Raw genomic sequence first — 20173 nt, 5'->3', positions numbered from 1 at the left:
ATATTTTCAGGTGCAAACTTTGTTTGCTCACACTTGGATAAAGGATTAAACTAAATTTATTATAGTCATAGTCACTTTTTCCTGCACTTGTAGTTCAGTGCATCCATTAAGCATAATGTCTCCCCACACCATGACTCTAATACTACCATATCTATCCCTTTCAAGAACATTCTCGTGATGGTAAACAGTACAACTTTCATGTTTTCATTTGAGCTTTCTTATAAAAGAAGCAAAGATACCATTGTATAAGTTTTTATTATGGCTCCCAGCTTTATTCATGGTTTTTAAGGATGTAAAGGTCCTTTACCACGAGTTGCCTCAGACCTGAAAATACTTCAGGTGCAAACTTGACCGACCTGCTTGTTTGCTTACTTGGGAAAAAAGATTAAAACCAAGTTTATAAAATTACCTGATTCATCTGAATTTGTGGTGGTAATTAATCAGAAATAGTGATCATTCTTAGGTTTTGGACATCAGTGTATATATAGGTATATTAACAAGACACTACACATAATTACACTAAATCTAATCACAAAACTAGGCAGTTAGATTACATAAATATGTTAAATCTTTTACCTTACTTTACTTACAGTAAAATAATTGGTCCAACACATGTATTTTTGTCTGCATAAATTCTGCACATTTGGCCCCAAATGTTTGAATGCCAACCAAAAGAGAGAATGTATGCTGTCCTCTCAAGGGATTTTGGGTAATTTTGAGAAATCAGGCGCAAATTTTTTGGTTTATCCCTTATCCAAGTGTATAAATTAAATATAAATTAAAAATTGGGTAATATAAATTTATCCAAGTGTATTATAAAGCAATAAATTATATTCTTGCTTTAATCCTTTATCCAAGTGTAAGCAAACAAAGTTTGCATGTGAAGTAACTTCATGACTGGGTGACTCGTATGTAGAGACTAATGAGTCACTTCATTTGCAAACTTTGTTTGCTTACACTTGGATAAAGGATTAAAGCAAGAATATAATTTCTTGGCATCTTTAATTTATAATATAACCAAGTGGAAAAACTTTCAACATCTCTTTTTCTAATCCAGAGTATTTTAGTAATTAGATGCGACATCTTTTGGCTACTTGTATATGGAAATATGACTTCTACATTACTTCAACCTTGGTATCACTTCTGGGTTTGGCTCCCATTCATGAGACTTCCATGAAGGTCAACACTGCCTTATTTTTACATACAGCCTTTACTTGCTTACACTTGGATAAAGGATTAAACCAAGAATAATTTCTTGGCAGCTTTAATTTATGGCTGTGGTCGTGATAATTTTTTTTCATATACAGGTAAAATTATAGTTCGTCCTTAGCTTTTAGACACCAGTGTACAACTAGTAAAGCTCAGTATTAGAATTAATTAAAAGAAGCTTTCTTTTTGTTCATTTAATATAAAATTAATTTCTTTTAATTTAATGACTACAAAGATTTCTGTAATTATGGTCAATAGGAAATTTAAGTTCAGAAATCATACTGGTAATACAACTGGTAAAGATGAGCAGCAGAAATAATTAAAAGAGGCTTTCTTATAATAGAAGTAAAGATGCCATTGTATAAGTTTTTATTATGGCTCCCAGCTTTATTCATGGTTTTAAAGGATGTCAAGAAAATTGAGTTATTCAGATAAGATTGATGGAGTCTAGAGAGATTGTCATGATACAGCAGTTAGCTGTAATCAGGAGACAGAGAGGAGGTTTAATATATAAGTTATATATAATATTCATCAAAGCTTGATTTGCTTCCTCAGTCTTAAGAAAAGGCTGGTTATATTCCACTAATTTGGGTCCTACTCAAGGGCCTATGAGTTGTGGAGATACTTTCTGAAAATGAAAGCTGTGCCGAACAAAGCGGCCTTTTGCAGCTGCCCAATTTTTAATCCATCTAACTCGAGTGCTTCTAGATGTTTCTTTTCCCATATATATATATATATATATATATACACACACACACACACACACATATATATATATATACAGGGCCGGCAGAAGCCGGCCTGCAATGCAGATGGGCACCGTTTCGAAGTGTTAGTATGAAGTTTCATTGTTTCTCTAAATTTTTGTAAACAAATTAAGTAATAATAATTAGGTAAGTCAATATAATTGCTACAAATTTACAGTTAGAAAAAGTTACAAATTTACAAAGTTACAATTACAAATTTACAAAAAATTCTTGTAAATTCTTTCCACATGATTATGATAAAAATATATAAATAAATGGCCATTTGTTTGGGAGTGCCCATTTCAGCTTTGCAGGCAGGTGAAATCCAGTCTAGCACCAGTCCTGTATGTCATCATCATCATCATCAAATTCCTGCCATGTACCCTCAAGGCGTGTACAGGATATGATAGTACTGCATGAAAAAATTACATCATTACTAACTTCCTATCTACAATTTTCCTCCAAATCAGTCTGTTACTTGTCAAGACTCCAACATTATCAGATCTTATATTTCTATCTCGTCTAAGGCACATTGTACCATATTAATCCACCTATACCTTGGTCTTCCTCTGGGTCGTTTTCCTGCCAACCTGGGCGAGAACACTTGTTTTGCTAATCTTTCCTTGCCCATTCTGTTTAAGTGACCATACCACCTTAGATTAGCTCTGCTAACACATTCCTGGATGCTGACAATGTCAAGTTCTTTCCTAATATCCTCATTTTTAATATGATATTGCCATTGAATGCCATCTGGTCACACTTCTAATCTTTCTCAGGACTCTCATATCTGGCGGTCTCTAGTCTTTGGTCAAGTGTTTTACTTCTGACCCAGCTCTCAGATCCATAAGTTAAAAGTGGTTTGAACACTGTCTTGTATAATTTAGTGTTCCGACTAATTTCTCTCTTATTCCATATGAATTTATTCAGTTGACTTCCCACCTTACCAACTTTGTTAATTCTGTTGTCTATTTCTATATTAAATTTACCATCTTCAGTAAAAATTGTGCATAAGTAGCTGAAATGTTTTACTTGTTCCACAGGTTCTCCATTCACAACACAGTTGACATTTTCAACAATTCTACCTATTTTCATTGTCTTTGTCTTTTTAATGCTGACCTTCATACCATATCTGTTACAACAGTTATTCAATTTAGTCAGGGAATCTTGCAAACTTGTAGTGGGTTTATTTAGAAGTATAACATCATCCGCATAAAGCAAAGAGCTGACATTAACATCTCCAATTCTGATATCATGTTTAATACCACTTTCCTTCATAATGTGATCCATATAGATAATGAATAACAGAGGGGATAATGTACATCCTTGTCTCACACCAGATTTAATATTAAACCATCTTCCTGTACTTCCTTCAATTCTAACTGCCGACTCACAACTCAAATACAGACCAAGTATTGCTTGATATAATGCCCCATTGACAACAATATAACTGTAGTGTTTTGAATAGCTTCTCTCTTGGCACCTTGTCATATGCCTTTTCGATTTTACCTGATCAACAAAACTTAAATAAAGATCTTTGTTATATTCCCATGCTTTCTCAACTATTTGTCGTAAAGTGAAGATCTGATCCTGACAGCCTCTATTTGGCCTGAATAGAGCTTGTTCTTCACCAAGCTTTTCTTCCACAATCCTTCTCAACCGTTTCTCAAGTATATTTGCATAGATCTTGCCAGGAACATTCAGTAGGGAAATACTTCTGTAATTCTCACATTCAGTTTTATTTCCCTTTTTATATATGGGTACTAATAGAGCTCAACTCCAATCATTGGGAATTCGTCGTTCTCTCCAGGCTTTCTGAACTATGCAGTGCAGCCACTGTAAGACTTTTATACCACCATACTTCAGCATTTCTGGTCGAATATCATCTACACATGCTTCCTTTCCACATTTCAAGCCTTTGATGGCTTTTTCTACTTCAAGTATGGATATGTATTTCTGACTGTATGCCTGTTGAGTGTTTTTTACCACTGTGCTGTCACTGCTTGTTTCATTTAGCAATTTTTCGAAGTAATTACTCCATACTTCATGGATATCTTTTTCTCCTGTTATCATGTCACCTTTATCATATCATATCTAACTCCTTTTACAGCACTCTTTCCTCCTTTTCCTTCTTTTCCTTCTTCAACAACCTCCAGAATATCTTACCACCTTCTTGATATTTATTTTCTATGTTCTTGCCAAAGTTCTCCCAGGACTTTTGTTTAGCTAGTTTTACACAGTGTTTAGCTTTCTTACATTTGTCTCTGTATTCTCTAAGAGCACAAGCTGACTTATTTGCCAGGAACTTTTGATATGATTTCTTCTTTTCCTTCACTGCCGCTTTAACTTCCTGTGTCCACCATGGAGTTCTGATATTTCTATCCTTGCAGACAACCTCATCACATGCCTCTCTGACTGAATCAATCAGGGTTTTCTTCAAGGCTTGCCACTGAATCTCCAAAATTTGGTTCCTGTTCTCAAACTCTTTCATTTTTTCTTCAATAAACTTTGTGTATTTTAGTCTACAGTTCACATCTGAGAGCTGCTCAACTTTTATTCGCTTTAAAACTTTCTTACATGTCATTCTTTTCATTATGAAATTCAATTTTATTCTGATCAAGAGTAAGTAGTGACCGCTTCCAATTTCAAATCCTCTGTACACTCTGGTGTCCTGCACCAGGAGAAAACATCGCTATCAACAATAACATAGTCAATGAGACCTTTCTTATTCCTTGCCTCTTCTCTTCATGTAAATTTGTACACATTTTTATGTTGGAACATGGTGTTAGTAATAACCAGTCTATATCCTGAGCAGAAATCCAACAGGTATTTGCCATTATTATTGGCTTTCCTCTTTTCTCCAAATTTTCCCAAAATATTTTTGTATGTCTGACAGTCATTTACTACTCTGCTATTTAGATCCCAACAAGGACCAACTTTTCCTTTTTCATTGTGTCAGTTGCTTTTTCTAAAGCATCAAAAAATTCCTTCGCTTCTACCTTAGTAGAACCTTCTGTGAGACCATAGGCACAAATAAGTCTCATTGTCCAATTCCCCATTCTGATATTTGCCCACATCACTCTACTTGAGACTACCTACCTTTCAAGAAGATTAGCCTCATATTTTGTGTTGAATACTATGGCTACTCCTTCTTTGCCTTGATTGTCATTGCCTGAATATAACATTTTGTATTTATTGCTCAGAAAGATCTCACCAGTTTTTGTCTTTTTTGTTTCAGTCACCCCTATTATGTCGATCTGGTACTTATTTAATTCCTCAGCTAGGAATTAAATTTCTTTGCCATTCAGGCTTCTTATGTTAATAGTACTGATCTTTAACTCTGGTGATGTTGAGTTGGGATGTGCTTTCAGATTTGTTCCCATAGCTGACTTTTCGCTGTTCGCCCTGGTTCCCTGGCGAAAACAACGGGGGCCTTGTTTAACCGGGCGACGCCCCAGCCGGCATGAAATTTTGTCATGTTGTACCATCATTTTCTATATTGGTTTAAGCCAATAAGAATACAATTTGGTCGGCTAAATCCCAAATTACCAGCCCATCGTCATTCATTCTGTATCCAGGTAGATACCCAACAGGGTGCACCACGAGAAGGTGAGAATTGGACATTAGGTCAGAAGCCCTGGTCGGTTCTCCGCATTCCTTTAAAGACTATGTGGACGTCTCCTCTCAGTTATATAGCTTTGACCCTTATGCACCTCATATATATATATATATATATACACACACACACACATACATACATACAATCAATTAGCGCACAAAAAAGTTATATATACAACTGTCAAAGTCTTGTTCCAGAAACTATTCATAGATGGCAGTAAAATACAGTTCTACAAATCTTACACACAGCGTCGCTTCTTCTTGTGTTTGTTCTGTGAGGTGTTCGTTATCCGAGCATGTGTTTGGTATCCGAACATAAAAATCTTTCGCGAAAGTGTTCGTTGTCCGAGTTTGAACAACGAACACTTTCGTGAAATATTTTTATGTTCGGACAACAAACACATGTTCAGATAACGAACACTTCACAGAAAAAGCGACACTGTGTGTAAGATTTGTATGGTGAGTGGTAGTGGGGATTTGTGGTAGTATGGTGAGGTTGACAGGAACAAATATTTAGTTGAATATTGCTGTAGGCCAAGGAATGTGGATGGTGGCAATGAAGAAATTTATAGGCAACTTGGTTTAATGAACAAGGGATGGGTAATCATTATGCATGGTTTTAAATATGGTAATATACATTGGAATGAAATCTGAGAATAAGGAAAACGTATTGGTGTTCTTGAGGGACCATTCTAAGCAGTATTTAATGGAGGTCACTCAAGGATTGAGTGCCTTCTTCCTCTCCAGCTGACAGTAGTGACATTAAGTATGGTGGCCAGCCATATGAAAATAAATATTAAACACTTATTTCCAGTGGTATTTCCAATAAATAAATCTACAGATTTATTTATTAATAAATTGGTTACTAATTAGGAAAAAAAGAATTTTTTTAAAATTATTTTGTGTAGGTAGCACCCCCATTTAAAACTTCACAGGCTGCCACTGCTTATTTCATAATAGTGAATTCCATATTTTATTTCAGTATGGTTAAGCTACAGTGGATGTATTTGAAGTATTTAGTGAGCAATTCGTCAAAGTGTTTCATCTTTATAATGATGACATCAGCTTGAGTGTAGAGGGAATGGGAAAAGATTGAGTGGTGAGTGACCAAGGAATTAAGTATACTTGATGTCAATATGACAGTAGTACTTCATGACATATCACCATGTCTTAAGTGAATGTTCCAGTGTGTTAATGTGCATCTCTTTAACAAGAGTCATACAACAGAGCAGGTTTTAAAGGAGTGGAAAGAAGGTAGAAATATTCCACTTTACAAAGTCGTGATAAGACTGAGACTACAAATTATGGCCTGACTTGTGTTTCTGCCTTTGTACCCTTTCCACAGTTAATTTATCCCCTTCAAATCCTGGGGACCAGATCTGAGAATAATAGTCTAAGTGTGGTCTGATCAGAGACTTATACAACGGAATGATAACTATTTTATCTCTACAGGTCAGTGTCCTTCTCATTATTGCAGCAATACTCTGTGCTACCTTCACTACCTTTACAATATGTCCCCTAAATTTCAGGTTTCTATCAATCATCAATCCCAGATCTCTTGTCTCCCCTACTTCCTCCAGTTTAACTCCTCCCATAGAATGAAATAGAATGAAATGAAATAGAAAAAAGTGTGATCCTTATGGGTGATTTTAATTTTGGCAATATAGAATGGGATGATGAGATAACAACTGGAAGTAAAGCAAATGAGTTTCTCAAATTTTTGAGGGGCCACTATTCAGGCAGTATATAACAGAGGACATATGAGGATTGAGAGTCTTGTATCTGATGATCTCATGAGAGGGTGTTATTATAAATGAGATGTCAATCTTCCTCCATTTGATAAGAGTGACTACGAAGTGATTACCTGGGTGGTTGCCAGCCATGGGAGGACTTCTCTGAGGAAAGGGTATATCTGGAACTACAAGTTTGGTGGTTATGAGAAGCTCAGGAGTCAGCTTGCAACTGTAGCATGGAATGAGGAGTTAGATGGAAAGGAGATTAATGCTGCTTGGGTGATATTCGAGAACTATCTAATAGAAGCAATTTTTAAATGTATTCCAAAGGTCAGAAGGTTAAATAAGGCAGGTGTTAAGTGGATAAATGAAGTCATTAAACATGTAATGCAGAGAAAAAAGGCATTTTGGAAATAACATAGGATGAGTGGTAATAATCAGTTCCATGAGGAATACAAAGAACTGGCAAGGAGGGTGACTTGGTTGGTAAAGGTTGCAAAAGTCACAGCATGAGCAGCAGTTAGCTAATGAAGTAAAAAAATTCTAGGGATTTCTTTTGATATTTATCCAGCAAAAAAGAAGAATGATTATGATAAGATGCCATTTATTGGAGAAAATGGTATAAGGACAACTGCTGCAGAGGATATAGTTGAGATATTTAATGTGCAGTTCATAAAGATCTTTCATCCTTGTGAATGTGACATCGTGGAGAGTTTGAGAGCATTGGATGATAAGGAGGAGAGACCGACTGAATGAGGAATAGATATATGGTGAATTGAGAAAACTTGATATTAATAAAGCTGTGGGACTTGATGATATATCACCAAGTATTTTGAAGGAATTTGCCTTGAGATATTTGTTTAATATGAATCTTACATTGGTCAAATTCCAAAGGAGTGGAAGGAAGGCAAGATTGTACTCCTTCATAAAGGAGGTGATAGAATTCAGGCATCAAATTATAGGTCAATCTGTATGTTGGGTGTTGTGGTTAAAGTGTTGGCAAGGCTGGTGAGAATCAGGATCCAGAATTGGATTGACAACAATGGTATTATCTTTGATGGACAGCACGGATTTGCTAAAGGGAGGTCATGTTTTAGTAATCTACTTGGTTATAAGGTGACAGCAGCATTTGACATTGGAGATAGATTCACAGTAATATACTTAGACTTTACAAAGACTTTTTAATAGATTACTGCATGATAAGTGGATAGTCAAACCAGAGCAGATGGGGTTGGATATTAGACTAGTGCATCGGATTGGAGATTGGATGTCTGATTGGTATTAACAAGTTGTGTATGGGGGAGCAATATCCCAGAAGAGAAAAGTCACTAGTGGTGTGTCTTAGCAATCTGTTTTGGGACCATTACTGTATAACCTGCATGTTAATGATATTGGCGAAGATTTGAATGTGGATATACAGCGGCTTACCGATAATGCAAAGTTGGGACAAACCTTGAGGAGTAGAGTAGATTTTGTGGCCTTACAAGAAGACTTGAACAGACTGAGTGAATGGGCATGGGAATGATAGTTCAATGTTGCAAAAGTAAGGTTTTAAAATTTGGAAAACAAAGATGGGATGTAGAATTTACTCTTGGTTGGGATATATTGTTGGAGTGGAGAAAATAATAAATCTTGGGGTGATGGTAGACAGGCCTCTAAAATTTAGAGGATATGTTGCCAAAATTTTGAGGAGAACACAACGAATTCTGGCAATGATGTAGAGGACACTGACTTGTAGAAGAAGTAAGGAGATTCTGGTTACACTGTATAAGGCTATGGTTAAGATTCATATGGACTATGGCCCACAAATTTGGTCGCTTGGTTTTCAAAAGGATGAAATGTTGAAGAGGGTCCAGAGGCGATTGGCCAAAATAAATTCTGATATCTGGAATGTTGAAGATGAAGAAAGGTGGAGATGATTCAATTTGCAGAGTCTAGTGGATAGGAGAAAGAGGGGTGATATGATAGAGACAAACAAGTTGGTAAGGGATTGTTATAGGATTAATGTTGAAGAGGTTTTTTTCATAAAATTGCAGAGATTGGGGGAGAACAACAGGTATTCCCTGGAAGCTGTATAAGGAGGGTGTGAGCAAGGGAGTGAGAAGCAGGTTTTTTGCATGAAAAGTTGGGAATGATTGGAATGCATTGCCTGAGAAGTGGTGTCTGCAGAAAACTTGAATGCATTTAAGGCACAGTATGATGAGCTGTGTGTATGACAAAAGGGACCTCCTAGATAAGTTTGTGTCTCCATCAGTATCTTAGGATAATTATTTTTTTTTATTGATCTCAAAAATATATACCTATATACAATAATCATCTTGAGTGATATTCCAACATATTATTTTACAAAATATGTCAACTAGGTGCTGCAGATTATGGTTCATTTTCTACATTAGATTTCTATAAAAAAAATAATAATTTCCTATTAAAATTATGATTAATGCAACCATACTTGTTCAGGTTAGGAGAATGGTTCATAGCCATGCTGACTCTGAAGGTAATCTTTCAGACCTGTGACAACGTCTATAAAGCACATTGGTTTTCTTCCATTTAACCCTGTGTGAAGTTTTCTTCCGTCTAATCCTGTGTTGTCATTACAGGTCAGAAAGATTATTTTTAGAGTCATCTATATCTATGAGGCATAAGGTTGCATTAATTTGCCAAAACTTTGGGAGACTGTTATCTTAAGATCAACTCCTACTTAGCTGTAATACTTCTTTTTTACAACATTAGTGGATGCAAAATTAGGACTTTAGATCTTTTGTCTGTTACAATTCGAACTGTTTCATTGACTCATTGTTGCATGTAAGCTGTAACATGTTGTTTTGCTATGAAGATACTGGTTTGAAATCCAGTAAAATATAAGCCAGTTAATAAACATCTTTTTTATAATTGAGGTGGTTTGGTGTTGTAATACATTAAAATAAGTTATGAATAATATTCAACACCTAAACTTGTCTAGTTGAGTAACATGGTATTTTAATTGATAGAAATGGGGTATATTAAAGATCCATCCTTATTTCATAGCCAAGAAAGAAAGAAAGAAAGAAAAAATAGAAACTTTTATCCTTTTTTAATTATTATTGTATTTTAATTTTTTTTATATTTGAGGCGAATGAAGAATATATGCTAAGGAAAGCATAATTTACTTATATTATGTATGTTAGAAGTTTGCTTTATATCAAGTTACTTTTTTGTTATTCTATTTAGGTAACTTGAACATTCCTCTCTGTGCTGTTAGTACAGTTCCAGTGATGCCTCCTTGTGACTTTAATCCAGCACCATGCAAGGTATTCCAAATAATATATACTTTTTTAAAACATTTTCATTTTGCTAGTTTATTTTGGTTAATTCTTTATATTGAACATATCTTCAGCATGTTATGAGCAAAATGCTTACATGTTATGCTTGGTGGTCTCTCACGACCAAGTATTTGGCATTTTATAAACCTAATTATGCTATGATAGGGAAACTAATCTTATCTGCTTTGTCTTTTATGCTGGAAAATGCACATCAATCACTTGTATTTCCTGGCCCGTTTGTCTGTTATGCAGGATGAAAAACCCGAGTTTCCAGGAGGGAAAAACTTGCCATCTCCATGTGAGACTGGCTCTCTCATCTTCAACTGAAAAGCCTATATAAAGGTTCTTTGCATCCTACCTATGTTTGTTCAAAATTTATTTCCAATAATTATATTATTATTATTTGAATAATTTTTGGAGTTGCAGGATTCATTGCAGAAAATATATTTTGTCTCTCCAGGTGAAGTTTGAACTCAGTATTTGTTTTGATATAATTCACAAATACTGTCTCATAGAATACTTCTTCCTTGAGTATCAGTTGCTTTTACCATCTGTATTGATATTATAGTATTCTCACTTTCAAACCAAATAGGTTGGTTTGAATCCTATTAGAGGCATGGATGTTTTTGTGAGTGACTTTAGGTACTAGATAAATTTCAACATCCTGTGTGAAACCACCATTCTACCTACTATAATATTATGATCTTTTATGGGTAGGACCTATGAAACATTAGAATGTTATGGGAAGGATAACCACATCTTGCCTGTTCAAAACAGGCAAGATGTTAATGTTATGATTAAATAAGAATTCATTATTATTATTACATTCCCCACATATAATAAAATCCGACCAGATTATTATTATTATTATTATTAGGAAGGACCTCCACGATAAGTCTTTTGACTCCATGGAGTCAAAAGACTCATTGTGGAAGTTCTTCCTAAGAAACACAAAGTCTATCATACCACTCCTTAAACTCATTGACCGTTCTCACTCTCACCACTCCTTCAGGCAATGCATTCCATGGTTCAACCACCCTGAGTAACACAAAGTCTATCATACCACTCCTTAAACTCATTGACCGTTCTTGCTCTCACCACTCCTTCAGGCAATGCATTCCATGGTTCAACCACCCTCCATTCAAAGAAACCACTCCTCACCCTCTTGCTCACAGTTTCCTTTCTTAACTTCCAGGGATGGCCTCTTGTCATCACTCCTTCCCACTGTTCAACCAAGCAAAAGAACTCCCCAGTGTCAATCCTGTAACCACCTCTCAACAGTTTAAAAGTCTCAATCATATCACCTCTCCTTCTTCTATCCATCAAACTCTGCAGTCCACATTCCCTCAGCTGATCCTTATAACTATCATTCTACAGTCCTGAAACCATCTTTGTTATCTGCCTTTGTACCCTTTCCACAGTTAATTTATCCCCTTCAAATCCTGGGAACCAAATCTGAGAACAATAGTCCAAGTGTGGTCTGATCAGGGTTTTATACAACGGAATGATAACTGTTTTATCTCTGCAGGTCAGCGTCCTTCTCATTATTGCAGCAATCCTCTGTTTTACCTTCACCACATTTGCAATATGTCCCCTAAATTTCAGGTTTCTATCAATCATCAATCCCAGATCTCTTGCCTCCCTCCCCTATTTTCTCCAGTATAATTCCTCCTATAGAGTGTACTGGAGAAAGTTAGACTCAAGACCTTAAATTTTGCTGCATTAAACTGACACCCTCATTCATTTTCCCATCTATCTAGCTTATTCAAATCCTCTTGCAGGGCTACCACATCTGCACTATTACTAATAATCCTTCCCAGCTTTCCATCATCCGCAAACAACTGAATATCCCCTTGCAATCCACTGGCAATGTCATTGATATAAAGGTTAAACAATATAGGTCCTAGTACTGAGCCCTGCGGGACCCCACTTGTAACCCTCTGCCTCCTTGAAACTGCTCCACCATACACAACTCTCTGATACCTATCAGACAGCCAATCCTGAATCCAGTTGACCAATCTGACATCCAGACCCATGTGCTGCAACTTAAATATCAGCTTATCATGTGGCACCCTGTCAAATGCCTTCACTAAGTCTAAGAAAATTGCAGTATATGCCTTTCCCTCATCTAATGTTCTTGTAACTTTATTATAAAAGGCTAGCATATTGCTAAAACAAGAGCGTCCATTCACAAATCACAGATAACACCACTCTCATCTGCCCAATGCTGTATACGGTCCCTCACTATTTTCTCCAAGATCTTAACAACTACTGATGACACACAAACTGGCCTATAATTAAACACTTCCAGTCTGCTACCACCCTTTTGCAATGGCACTATCTTACCTTCCTTCCATTCCATGGGCACCTTTCCTGCAGTCAGACATTCATTGAAAAGCCAGGTCAAAGGCATTGTCAGTTCCCTAGCACATTCTCTCAAAAATCGTGGTGAAATACCATCCAGTCCCACAGCTTTACTGACATCCAGAGTACGCAGTATTTGAAACACACTCTCCTCCTGCACATCTAAACCTCGAACCTGCCTTATTTCATCCTGACTCCTCCAGGATGAAATACTCTAATAAAGTGTTCATTGAACAATTCCACCATGTCCTCTGCATCAGTCACTCTATTCCCATTTTTATTAGACAATGTCATTCTTCTACTATCATTTCTCCTCATACTAGCCACACAGCTAAAAAATTCCCTAGGATTTTCTTTGGATCTTAGGGCCAGTCTCCTCTCATATTCCAGTTTTGCCTTCTTTACCATACTAGTTGCTCTCCTGGCCTGTGTCTTATACTCTTAATGCATCTTCTCTTCACCTTTCTCCTTATATCTCTTCCATAGCCTCTTTTTCGCATGCAAATCCTACTTAATATTGTTTGTCATCCACTTTACTCCAAATTGTGTCCTCTTCTTCACTCGTGGTATACAACTTACCAGTGCTGCTAACAAATATTCTTTCACAATTTCCCACGCACTAATGATATCCCTGCCTTCTAATTCCTCCCTCCATGAAACTTCCCCAAGTTGACGTCTTAGACCATTATAATCACCTGCCTTATAATTCCACATACGTTCTCATCTCTTTGAGAGACTCCTGCATGTCTATTCATTTTCCAAGTCAAACCCATATGGTCACTCTCTCCAACTGGTGAGAGAGATGTCATCTCAGTTATTATCAACTCTTCTGATGCTTTAACCAAATCCAAAACTCTTGAACCTCTTGTTCCCTCTATTACATGTTGCCTAAGACATTTGTCCCTCAAGAATTCTAGAAATTTCAATCCCTTATTGCTACATGCATCTTCCTCTCACCAATTTATACTACTGTAGTTAAAATCTCCCATAACAATCATTCTTCTTGCACTTGCCAAACTCAACTGTCTAAACATCTCCTGGTCCCCACCCTGTGTGCTCCTGGATCTGTAGCAACACCCCACTAAATATCCTGTCTTGCCCACCTCTACCTCACACCATATGCTTTCAAAATCATTAGTGTCACTGCCTTCCAAAGCCTCCACTCTTAGAGGACATAGGTCATCACTTATAAGCAGTACTCCACCACAATGCTTTCCCTTCCTATCCTGCCAAAAAATGCTGTACCAGCGACTTCTTTTCCTGTTATTATATCCTCTTCTGTCAACCGTCTCAATGATCCCAATAATTTTTGGCCAGACCGATGCTATCTGCCACCAATTCCTCTCCCTTATTCCGAATACTCCTGGCATTAGTATAAAGCAGGCCTGCACAACTTGATTGTCTTTGAGGGCCAAACCCAACTTGGAACACCTGACCAAAGTGGTCCAAGTTGCAGTGGACTAGTCTAAGAATCTTAGACTAGTCCACTGAAGCTAAACTTAATTAAAAAAATTAGTAGGTAAATACTAATTAATATGCATATTTAAATTTTTTAGAGAGTTACAATTAAAATTATAATCAAAATAATTTACAAACAGATATAGCTGCAAAATTTCTCAATAAAAACCACTTAAACATAAACACAAAGTTTACTAATAATTTCACTGAGAATATTGCACTTATTCTCAGTGAAATATCAGTGACCGACTGTCACAATGTGACACATTGCATTTCTTTGTTGCCACTATTTTATCAAAGTATGGTGTCATATTTGAAGTGGCCATTGTTAATATTGCTCTAAATTGATATCACTTAAAGAAGAACTCTGGTTTTGTTCAAGTGCATGACCGAAAACGTTTGTTCATAAGTATATGTTCCTGTTCCAGAATAGAATAAAACTCTTGTAAATTACTCTCCCTATGCTTGACCCAATAGTTTTCAGACCAATGGAGATCAATAACTTTCATCTGGAGTTCGACAGGTAGATTTCCTGCTTCAACAAAAAATGGATCCTCAGTCACTTTTATGCAGACTTTGTCTTCATTACTCAATGGCATTCTTTTCTGAAACTCCTCACTTAGAAGTGATATGTGCTTCTTATATTTTCCACCCACCATTGAATGATATTCTGATGGAATATTCTGTCAACAAATGTCCCCCTTTGCAAGTTGATTTTCAAACAAACTTAATTTCATTTTGAATGCCTTTATAAGAGACATTAACTGAAAAACAAGCTTATGTTTTCCTTGAAGCTGTAAGTTAAGGTCATTCAAGTGACCCAAAATGTCACACAAGAAAAATAAATCTTGATTCCATTCTTCATCCATTATTTCTGGGAATTTTTCCATATCTTCTTGAGATTCCAAAAATTCAACTAGTTCATTTTTTAGAGTGACAAAACTTTACCGCGGCTCAACCAGCGTACATCAGTGTGGTATGGTAGATCCCCGTACTTGGCATCATTTTCTTCTAGAAATGCCTGAAACATTCTGTGTTTCAAACACCGAGCTTGAATATAGTTGACCATAGCAAATACTACTTTAATCACATGATCAAACTGCAAAACCTTTTAACATAACGCCTGCTAATGAATAAGGCAGCGAAATTTTGTCAATTTATAAACTGCATGCTGTTCAATAAATGTTACAGCACCAACATTTTTTCCACACATAGATGGGGCACCATCAGTGCAAACTGCTACTAAATTCTTGAAATTTAAGGATAGTTTTTTCGGTTACACACATCTTTACATTTTTGTGATCTCCTTTCCTATTCTTCCTTTCATTGAACACAAACCAGCAAGCTCCTCTGTCACCTCAAAATTCTTATTAATGCCTCTTACATATATTAAAAATTGTGCACTATCTTTCATGTCAGTACTTTCATCCATAGCAAGCGAATAATAGACAAATTTACTAGTCGATTTTTGCAGGTTATCTTTAAGATCCTCAGCAGTATCAGCCACCCTCCGCTGAACAGTCATATGGAACAAACTGATATTTTTAAAATTATTTTTCTTATCAGGACACAATTCGGAAACAGCAATCATCAGACACTTTTTTATCAACTCTCCCTCATTAAATGATTTGCCAGCACAAACTATTTCTTGTGATATTTTTAAGCTTACCTTTGTGGCAACTTCATTTGCAGATGTCACTTTTTTAAAGGCTTGTTGCTCACCGCTAAGGACTTTCAATAACTTTGCTGCTTTTATTTGCTTTTCACTTGCATCCAACTTGCCAAGGTTAGGATGTTAAATCCTGAGTGTTAAATGCTTGATGTTCCAGATCTATTTTACGCTCTTTACTTAAGCTCATTGTATCGAGATTAACAATATTAATTACAAAAAACTAATGATGAAAAACTCACAATAATGCAGGTTATGATAACAGTTATGTAATGTATTGCTCCAGCTACAACCAACCACTACACTGCGAAAGCCAGTCAAGGCATGGCCAACTTTGTGTAATATGATTCGTTCTCGTTCGTAGACATCAAGTCATTATCATGGAGATATAACTTTGAATTTCCCTGCAGCGACACTAGTGCTAACAAAACTTCAAAGCGATTGTAATAATTTGTTATTAAATACGACAGTGGGAATAACTCCAAATGCAATTTATTGTCGAGTTGAAAGAAACATGATTGTGACATTAATCACATGAACGTAAACATGCAGAGTCTTAGTAAAAATATAATTCAATTAATATAATATAATGGGACACACTGACTCGTTCAGAACAGCAATCTCTCCAGATGCCTACGTCCTTCCTCATTCAAATGTAAGCGGTCTCTTGCATATTATTCCTCTCTGTCCTCAACTGCATCCAAGCATCCACATATTCCAGTCCTCTCTTGTCACACATTTTAGCTATTATGTCGTTCAATATTACCGCTCTTCTGCTCAACTCGTCATTATCATACCTAGGCAACATGCACACTATCTTTCCTCTCTCTGTCTTCTTCAGTATAGCCTCAAGCAAAAATCTCATATCTCTCGCTGCCTGACTTACATTACCACTCAAGTCATTTGTTCCTACCATCACAATCATCTCATCCACCCTTTCACCTCTCTTAATTGCCATAGCCACTCTTTCTATGGTTCCTCCTGGCAAACACTCCTCACGCATCCTATCTTGAACACCACGGATCATTGTGTCCCCATACATTATACCTCTTACCATTCCCTCTCTCCTACTGTTTCCATTCTCTCCTCTTCTTTCATTCCCATACATCTCTCTTATCCCCTCTCCTCTACTGCTCCTATTCTTTCATTCCCATACATCTCTCTTATCTCTTCTAGCATTCCCATATCTCTCTCCTTCCCTCTCGTCTACTGTTTCCATTCTCTCCTCTTCTTTCATTCCCATACATCTCTCTTATCCCCTCTCCTCTACTGCTCCTATTCTTTCATTCCTATACATCTCTCTTATCCCCTCTCCTCTACTGCTCCTATATCTCTTCTAGCATTCCCATATCTCTCTCTCTCTCCTTCCCTCTCGTCTACTGTTTCCATTCTCTCCTCTTCTAGCATTCCCATACCTCTCTCTCATTCTCTCTCTCCTACTGTTTCCATTCTCTCCTCTTTTAGCACTCCCATACCTCTCTCTCATTCCGTTTCTCCTACTGTTTCCATTCTCTCCTCTTCTAGCACTCCCATGCCTCTCTCTCTCATTCCATCTCTCCTACTGTTTCCATTCTCTCCTCTTCTAGCACTCCCATACCTCTCTCTCTCTTATTCCCTCTCTCCTACTCTTTCCATTCTCTCCTCTTCTATCAATCCCAAAATTCTGTCCTATCACTCTCGCCTGTCACTCTACTATCGCAGATAAACAGCACTCTACTATCATAGTAAAAAGCATTGCTGCTAACCTTATAAAAGACACAAATTGGAACAAGCTACTTACTATAAATGATTCAATAACTTTATGTGACAGCCTCAAATTTCTAGTTACAGAAATATACAGAAAATCAACAAAACACCAAAGAAACAGGAGACATGCATTAAATAATCCATAGATGAATGAGGACATCCTTAATAGCATTTCAATAAAAGAGATGCTATGGAAGAAAGTAAAAAAAGCCACCCAACAACATTCACCTACAAATGTACAAAAACACAAGAAATCAACTAACAACTAAAATTAGCAGTACAAAAGGATACTGTTACTTTCAGGAATTTGCAGAATACAGCTCCAATATGAAAGAAACATGGTCTATACTTAATGAACTATTAACCTGAAAAAAAGAAATCCTCCCAACAAGATTTTATCACCTAAAACTTCGGTCAGATGAAGAACCAGAAGGAACTCACAGAATCATTTAACTATACCTTCACCAACAACATCACACAACTCAAAAAAAAAAAAAGATACTTTTCCCATTAGGCCCAACACAAAATTATTAACCCAAGTTCAACAGCAAACTATGTACTTTCTTCCTGTATCCAAATTGGAACTAAAAGAAGCTCTCTCTCTCAATTGAAGCAAAAGACGAGTCCAGGAATTGACAAAATCAGACTCACAGATCTCCTAACACATTTTGAACTAAATCCTGTACTTCTTGAAACTTGTGAACATGATATTCAACACTGGCACTATTCCCAAACAACAACTAGAAATCGCTATAGTTACACCTATCTACAAACATGGCTAACTTGTCTGTCATCTCTAAACTTCTTGAAAAAGTAATACACACAAGACTACAAAAGTACTTGCAGAAATATAGCATCAACTCACAAAAGCAGTATGGTTTCCAGAAAACGAAGAGCACAAACATCTTATTAAAGGACATTATAAACGAACTAAATAAAGTTCTTGATAAAAACAAATTTACTATCCTCATACTCCTTGAGGATAGTAAATTTGTTTTTATCAAGCACCCCATCATGCATCCCACCACTAACATACATACAGTGGTGAGCTATGGAAATTTTAACAAAGGGCTCGCATCATCGAGCAGAAAAAAAGCTGTATTTCACACAAAAACTTTTATTAATACAGCTTGTGTACAAATGCCAATCAAAAAGTATGAGGGGACAATCAACCTGTAAAGGCTATCATTTTTAAACAAATATTTCATAATCTAAACATTAAATATTTGCGCACAATCATCTATGTTAATTTATATTACATAAGAAAAACATTTTTTAACTATCAAAATATAATAAGAATAAAATCCTTTATAATCGTATATATGAAATAGTCCGCATTTTTTTATGAACAAAATTAATTTGTTTTGTTTACGATAGAAGTTTTTATGACAAACAATCTATAAATAATAAATAAATATTATCTAAACACAAGAATATTGAAATATGTTATATTTCTTTTTTGTTTTTATACTTCAAGTGATAATCAATGGTACACAAGGTGCATTATTTTATAGTCCTATTTATGTATATGTGATTACCAAAAGTGAATTCTTATTTGTAAAATGGTAGTAACAGTAACTATATTATTTTATTTAATAAAATCACTTTCGAGATGATGAGACGATTTTACATGAAAAAAAAAAAACACTATCTCGTGCTCATTTACCTAGAAAAAACTAATTCCTTTACAGGTTAGCATTTACTAACATTACTTTAAGGAAATACTTATGACAACAGCTGCCACACCTTATTTCTTTCCTCCTTCACGTCTTGTGTTCTTCTAGGAGGATCTATAGCTGAACGATGATTTTCTAGAAAAGATTTGACATAGGGATTCGGATTAAATTCATTCAAGGGTTTCCTATTTATGCATATTGTCATTAAATCTGAAAAATATGTTTTATAGTGAGAGAAGATCTCTTCATTGTTATGTTATTATTCATCGCACCAAAAGCTCGTTTGGCTGCAAACTGCAATTGTTGTCATAATCACTTTGGCTTTTTTCACCATGCTGAGAATTTCATTTTGTAACTTTCCAGTCAAAGCCATTTCCACTAAATCTCTAAAATCATTAATTTTAATTTCATATTTCAAAATAAAATTTAAAGATCTTATTCTCTTTTCTCCTTCTAACCATGGACATGTAACTTCTTGCATATTCCATGTTTCAAGATAACATACATTTAAAATGTTTTTCAGTCTTCATCTTCCAAATCCTCATAATTTTCATTTTTAAGTTTAAAATTACTTTGCTGCATTAATCTATTCTTTAAAGACAATATAAGAGAGTTCAGTAATGTTTCTCGCGGTAGTTTGTGAAATCTGATTTTG

The 20173-nt window shown here is 35.9% G+C and overlaps 1 protein-coding gene across 1 annotated transcript in view; it reads left to right on the top strand.

Annotated features, from left to right (window-relative positions):
* The window catches only part of LOC150100924 (alanine--glyoxylate aminotransferase 2, mitochondrial), a 226867-nt gene that overhangs the window by 18965 nt on the left and 187729 nt on the right, over window positions 1–20173 (top strand). Inside the window, exon 2 of the mRNA XM_090401430.1 lies at window positions 10514–10593. Within this exon, the coding sequence (XP_090257556.1) occupies window positions 10514–10593 (80 nt within the window). The remainder of the gene's footprint in view (window positions 1–10513; window positions 10594–20173) is intronic.

Source organism: Typopeltis vanoorti, chromosome 12 (assembly GCF_054136105.1).
Source record: "Typopeltis vanoorti isolate ZY-2024b chromosome 12, IOZ_Tvanoo_1.0, whole genome shotgun sequence".
Taxonomy (NCBI): Eukaryota; Metazoa; Arthropoda; class Arachnida; order Uropygi; family Thelyphonidae; genus Typopeltis; species Typopeltis vanoorti.
The sequence above is the reverse complement of the archived record's forward strand: the minus strand, read 5'-3'. Positions and strand labels throughout refer to the sequence as shown.